This window comes from Vigna angularis, chromosome 3 (assembly GCF_016808095.1).
Source record: "Vigna angularis cultivar LongXiaoDou No.4 chromosome 3, ASM1680809v1, whole genome shotgun sequence".
In the NCBI taxonomy this organism is placed as follows: domain Eukaryota; kingdom Viridiplantae; phylum Streptophyta; class Magnoliopsida; order Fabales; family Fabaceae; genus Vigna; species Vigna angularis.
Genome location: NC_068972.1, coordinates 26,261,821 through 26,269,031, shown reverse-complemented (window position 1 = coordinate 26,269,031; position 7,211 = coordinate 26,261,821). Strand labels below are relative to the sequence as shown.

General features: G+C 33.4%; 1 protein-coding gene across 1 annotated transcript; it reads left to right on the top strand.

The window, feature by feature from the left end:
- The first annotated feature begins 943 nt into the window (after nt 1-943).
- Nucleotides 944-3,474, top strand: LOC108325031 (U1 small nuclear ribonucleoprotein C). The gene is made up of 7 exons (XM_017558010.2): nt 944-1,047; nt 1,155-1,195; nt 1,281-1,323; nt 2,013-2,054; nt 2,141-2,411; nt 2,884-3,147; nt 3,301-3,474. Exons 2-6 carry the CDS (start codon nt 1,188-1,190, stop codon nt 3,132-3,134), a joined length of 615 nt encoding a protein of 204 aa, XP_017413499.1. The 5' UTR covers nt 944-1,047; nt 1,155-1,187; the 3' UTR covers nt 3,135-3,147; nt 3,301-3,474.
- Nucleotides 3,475-7,211: the final 3,737 nt, after the last annotated feature.

Genomic DNA, 7,211 nt, shown 5'->3' with positions numbered 1-7,211 from the left:
TTTATTTCATAAGTAAAATATATCTCAATGAAAGATTAGAAGGAGACCTTATGTTAATTTTGAAAAACTTTTCTTGAGAGTTTTTAAAACTTTCCAAGAATGTTTTGATCTACTTTGAGTTAAATGTTACCTAAAAAATAACATTAACTTCAAATATATTTTGGAAATTTTGAAGAATTTAAAATAATGAAAAATTTGCTTAAGTTATTTTAATTATTTGTGATTGTTTAGAAACGTTTTTACCCTAAGAATTTGGATTTGATTTTTTGGGTTAAAAAAAAAGTGTAGGTAGTTTTGCAAAGATGTGGTTGGATTTCAATTAGTCGTTTTTTCAATAATATATTATGCTTAATAGATTTGTTTTTTCGATATTGAAAAGTTTATTTAATGCAATTTTTTTAATTTAGTATCTATTTTATTTTAAAAAAATTAATGTAATTCACAATTATGGATTTCTTCCTTTCTTCCACCTTTTTTTTCCTATTCACCTGAACTAAGAATTAAAGAAATTGACAAATCACAATAAATAAATCCTTCAAAGATATCTAAAAACCTGTTAAACTAATACATTATTATTGATTTATAAACTATGTACTATGTGTAAATTGTTGTTTTATGGGTGATCGATTTACATTTCTTTGATTGTTTGAAATAAAATTAAGAATGAATCGTATTCTTTGCATATAAGAAAGACTTGAATATAAATGGGTGAATTACTTAAAACTTCATTTATATGTATTTAAAACCCATTTCACTTTCCCTCAAATATGGGTGTCTAACATAATATTTAATTAATAATGTTTTTGTAAAAAATCTCACTAAAAAGAGTTTGAATTAAAAAAAGTAAAAATCCATTTAAATAAAAATTATTAAAAAATTTACATTGTTTGGAAACTTTTATAGTGAATAAATGGAATTTATTGAATAATAGTTCAAGATCAAATCAAATCAGAGTATAAAGCATTCCCTCTGGCTGATGGAATCTGGAAACTTTCGCGCTCTGAGCATATAGTATCTGCTTTGTTCCTTGGCGAACATCAAGCTCAAGTTACTAACCTCATTTGTTCCTCTTATTTTTTTATTTATTTTTTTTACACTTGTAGGGTTTAAGTTTTTTCTCCTTTCACGGTTTTGATAATTTGCTTCATTTCTAGGGTTTTGGCGGGACTCATTGTCATTGAAACAGGATGCCTCGGTACTTAGAAAATTGTGGACTCCTTTATATTTCAGTTTTCATGAATCCGCGGTATTAATTTTTTTTGGTCGATTTTGCATTGCAGGTATTACTGTGACTACTGCGACACCTATTTGACCCACGATTCTGTAAGTTGTTTACCTCGTCAATTGTGTTTCGCCCTTTACTTTGAGTTAGTTTAGTCTAGTGAGTTTGTTGCATTTAGTTGTACCTGCAAACTGCATTTGAAAATAGTTTATTGTTTTTTTCATTGTCATAGCCTGCTAGAAAGAGTCTCTACCTTGCAATAATAAGATGCAGCTGCAAGAATCTGCAGTGTTTCCTATGTCGTGTGGGATTCTCAGGTGTAGTGACCTCTTTATTATGGCTAAGGTTTTGTGCATGAAACCCCCTAAACCCTCAATTTTTTTTACTCAAATAATACGGGGTTGAAGCATAATTTGGGATGCAAAACAAACTGATGCAGAAATTTGAAGGATTTTTTAAGATGTGCCATGATTTTAAGAAGGGTGAGGATTTGTGATTGTTTGATTTTGGGTGAAATATAATGTTTTTATTGGTGATTTTTTAGTGTAAGAGGGTTTAAGATGATGAATTTGTGGATATTTTATTTAGAAATGGTGATTTTAATGTTCTGGGTAAAGGAAAACTTATGAAAGTATTTTGTTGTGGCAATTAAAAAAGATTGGGGGACTAACTTTGATGTTTTTGGGGGGACCAAATTGAACATTAATAACCGTAGAGGAACTAAAAGTGTACTTTAACCATTAGTGTTTCATGAAGGTTTGTTAGCTAGATTGTTTGTGTCCTATTGCAGCCATCTGTTAGAAAGCAGCACAATGCAGGTTACAAACACAAGGTACCATGAAATTTCTGATTTCTTGGAATAAAAGTATTACAATGCACACCATACTCATGGCGTTTAGTATCTGATCATATCCTCAGGCAAATGTGAGAACCTACTACCAACAATTTGAAGAACAACAAACACAGAGTTTAATTGATCAGAGGATCAAAGAACATCTTGGGCAAGCTGCAGCGTTTCAGCAGGTTGGTGTAGCTTATAATCATCTGATGGTTCAGAGGCCAAACCTTCCTCCTGTGTTGCCACCACCAAGACTGCCTATTCCTGGAAATGCACAAGTACCTGGAAGCCAACCCCTAATGCCAGGGATGAGACCACCTGTCTTTCCTAGACCACTTCCTGGGGCACCAGGTGAATTTGATCTTGCACATTTCTTTTGTGAAGTTCATAAAGCTTCCATCTCCTCTTATTGAAACATTCAATATGGCTTGGGCTGTCATATTTATGTTTTTGCATTTTACATGCAGACATGTGGTTCTTTCAATTATTATCTTAACAGTGACTCTTGTTATGCATATGCCAAGGGCTAACCACAAATTAATTTTGGTTTATGTTATTGCAATGACCTTGTTGTTTAAATCTCCTTCTATATGGTGCTTCTTTCTTCGGATTTTCTATATTAGAAATAATTATGTTGTTAAATAAATAAAATAAGTTTTGGACAAGGAAACCTATCTATGCTTTTATCTGTTTCTTCTCTAAGCTATAACTTTTATCTAATGCTGAAAGTTCTGAAAAACTTGATAGCTATGTTCAAGCATTATAAATTTGTTCTTTTATTACCCAATATCTGATGTAAGCGGTTTTCAATTGGAATATACAGGATATATTTCTGCACCTACCATGCCTCCAATGTTACCCCCACCTGGTGCTCCCCAGGTGCCGAGTCAACTTAGTACCCTACCAAGGCCCCCTTCATTAGCTCCCCCTCCAACTGCTCCTGGTAGCACTGCTGCCCCAACTTCCAATGGTGCTCCCTCGTCAGCAATGTACCAAGCCAATCCACCAGCACCATCATCTGGAGGTTATGATAATTACAATGCCAGTGCTCAAGCACCTGAGGGCAATCACTGACCTCGTTAAACTTGTATGTTATTTTATATTAATTATTGAATTTTATGAAATACAATACTTGTTCAACTCTAACTCGGAGAGAAAGCATTGTAGTTGCTGGAATAACGCATCACTGAATTTCAACTAATTAGCATTCTTTCCTATTTCATTTATTTGTGTTGTGCAGTTCTCTCTGCATAATGCTCTCTATTGGAATCTTAAGACTAGAGCTATTTGTGCTTTCCCTACCCGCCGTTCATCAAACGAGGACTTGCCATTTGTATATGTAGAGTAATCATTGGTATGTAGCATGTCCATCAGCTCGAATGCAGAAAAAAAATCTTATATGTTTTTGATGGAAGATTTATCTTAAGTGCCAATCGCTATAACTTAGCTTCTATTCTGCAATTAGTTTATTTTTAAACCGAGTTTCATTAGTGATAAATGTAGTTGTATTGTAGGTTTGGAGAAAAATTCATTTTCGTATTGTGTTATTGGCTCTGAATTTCTTAAAAGTTTTGCCTGTTGATCAACAACAGAAGTCTTATTTCACAATGTAAGGTCGGTTACATAGATCACATATGCCATTTTCCTCTATTATGACCAAATCTTCATAGATATTTCTAACCACGGATCCTTCTTAAGAACATCTTTTAATGTTCTTCTTACTCTCCACTTCTCCCTTTTCAAGGATTGAAAAACCATGCAATCTACTTTCCTCATTTTTATTTTATTTGTAATGTTCAAACCGCCTCGACTGATTTTTGTCAACTTTTCATCAATAGGTGTCATACTAATATCTCATTATAGACAATTTATTCATTTCCTATCATTTCTTGTGTGATCACACATTCATCTTAACATTATAAATTACGCCACTCTTACATTTTTTTTTCATGTTTTTCTTAGAGTCTAGCATTCACGACAATAGCCGAAACATATAACAGTGTGACAACATTCTTGGTAGTTTACTTTTTTATCACAAATAACTAATGACTTCTTTTTTCCATTTTAGTCATCTCACCATCATTTTGTAATATTGATCACAACATTTTAATTTAGAAACCCTCGGTATGACTTGTCTCAGTTTTTTTACTTTCAAGTTATACGTCTCGTTAAAATTACAATGCATATGAGCATGAGTCCTACGATGTGATGTTACAAGCAGAATCAGAAGATTTATCTATAAAAGATTTTTCGATGTTCAAGTAAAAACACAATGTGTGAAAAGATAAAAGTGAATATATAACTAAATGTGGATCAAAATTGTAAGGTACGTAAAGATTAGAATTGATTAACAAGGTTGATTGACAACATATCTGCTATTTAATTTATTGTTTGTATGTATGTGTGTTAATTATCAGATTTAAAGTGATTTGTGACATATTATACTTATAGTTATATTTATTATGGTTTAATATTTTGTGATATATTATAATTGCATTTATAAAGAGAATCTTATATATACATATAAGATATTATGAGAATATTTATTATTTAGTATTATTTTTTAACTTAGATAGACGAAAGGTATATAAGTCTCCCCAAACTCTAAAGAGAGAATGAATGGGCTTGTATTATTTTATGGATTTGTTTTGCTAAGTCTGGATTGCTGTAGCCGAATTGGAGTATGGCTCTTAGCCATAACTAGATCTGAGCTTATGTGATTTGCTGATGTGAGACTCTGTCGATGACCCGCGTAAGGGTTCTTTTTTAGGGTATGTTCACTTTAAAGATTGATTTCAGGGAGAGTGAAGGAACGAATTTGAGGGTGAATTAATTGTTGTTTTTTTGAGCGGATTTGGAAGTGAAAGTAGATTTGAAAGTAAAATTTGTGAAAGTTAATGTAGGATTTGTTCGATGTGTTGAAGATTACTAAAATGTCTATAGTTATAAAATTAGTATAGAATAATAATTGTTAATGTTATATAATTGTAAAAATGTTTATATGGAAAAAAAATAAAAATTAATTTTTAAAATGTAAAAAAATGATAACTTAGTAAATTGAAATAATTATTTTTAAAACATAATATTTTTTTAACATAATTGAAGTGCCAAGTGGTTTGATTTTTTTTTTGTTATTGAAGTGAACTTTAATATTTATGACCGAAGTTACAATATTTCATGATATAAAAAAAGTGTGAACATAATAAGGTTTATCGTTCGGTCTATGGCTGATCATACGGACATAGACCCTCCAAGCCCAAGCCTGAAACGACTAGTGAAGGAATTTGATGTTGGGTAAATAGGTGTCACTATCCGTGTAGACCAAAGGTGGTTAGAATCCTTCAACTGTCCATTTAGGAAGCATTTATACCGTTCAATGTACATAGTGAATATGGTTCAAAGTGTTTGAAAATATGACCATTCAGAGGAAGCACGTAACACTTCGAATCTCACGCCTATTAGAATTCGAAGGGGTGAATGCTTTTAACCATTGAATTTGGCTTAATCTAACGACTAAGGATGGATGACAGGTAAGGCCTTCGCAACTATAAATAAGGGTGAGTATCACTTGTCATTTTCACCTTTGCTCTTGTATTCTTTGCTTTAGACCGATCATTTTTCATATTTAAGGTAATAATGGCACTCTTCCAATTGTCTTCGTCTTAGGAGTCTTTAGGAAAGGGTGGCTAAGGGTATGAAGGCGATGCTTCTTTCTCATCGGTGTCCCTTCACCCATTTTGGGATCAACTAAGCGGGACAAGGATTTGGACGATAGCTTGGCCACTATAGAGACCAATAAGGCCACTAGCTTCGACAACATAAAGTTCATGTTGACTTGGATGTAAACACAAAGAATGAGGGGGAGGAATTAAACATGTTGGTCGTTTATAAGGGAGCGGACCTTGTTGAGGCCAATAAAAAGGCTAAGATGTTCATCTTGATCGTTTATAAGGGAAACAAACAAGTATTTCGTGGAAAGGGGATTTGCTCTACAAACTACTTTTATATGTATGTTTGTCTTTTCCTACATATGCTCGTTCGTCTTCCCTTCGACGAGTTTCAAATGAGCATTTTACAGAAGTTGAATGTGACACCTACTCAGCTGCACCTGAACAACTAGGATTGGGTGCAGGCCTTTAGGGTGCTCTCCTCGACCCTCGATATCACCCCAACTCCCTCCATTTTCTTCATTACTTTCACACTCGCCTGAACGCCAAAATGGGTTTAGTCTCCCTTGTATATGAGAAGGGGAGGTGGCTCTTTTCATCATATGCCGCCTCCTTCAACGGTTTCAAGACTAATTATTTCAGAGTAGGAATAACAAAGGCTAGTCAGCCTAAGTTTTTTTATGAGGCCAATCGACCCAAGTTTCCTTTGTATTGGACTCAAAATCCCCAAAAAATTTACTTCATGGCACAAATCCCAATGACACCAGATGAAGTGGTTGTAGTGGAGATAATCGATCAGCTCTCTCACCGCCTTCCCCCTTGAAAAATTGTCACGTGTCATGGGTCTGTAAACCTCTACAACAAGGTGTTTGGTAAGCTTTCTTTATCAACGTTTGATGACTGATTGACGCTAACTTGCTAAATTTTCTCTTATTTTTCAAAAATAATGGCTTTCCGCAATCCAAAATAAGAAGATTGGTTCAAGAAGATCTCCGCTTAGAGGGGATTGACAGTGGTGGCGTAGCTAGCGTTGGGTCTTTGGGCAGTCCATCAACGAGTCACCCTACCTTGGGCACTCCAACATTAAGTTGCCTTACTGTTGCTGAAGGAGAGCTCAACGCCTTTTTCCCAATCGTCCTCTCTCTAGGTGTCCATCCACTTAACTTGCTCGGGCTGTTGAATATTCTCAAGATTTTCACCAATTTTTTTTAGTTAACTTAATTAAAATTAAAGAAAAGAAGAAAATTGTTTAAATACCTTTTTCTAAACATTTACTTTTTAGATTTAAATTTTATTCATCTCTAACCAAAATTGAATGTTGACTCATTTAATGAGCTAATCTCATTGATTTTTTATTATTTCGAATCCAAATATTATAGTATTTTAGGGATACAAAATATTTTTAACCCAATAATTACCTATCTTGAAATATATATGCAAAACTAATAATGAAATTATGACTATAAAAATTATGAACATGGTT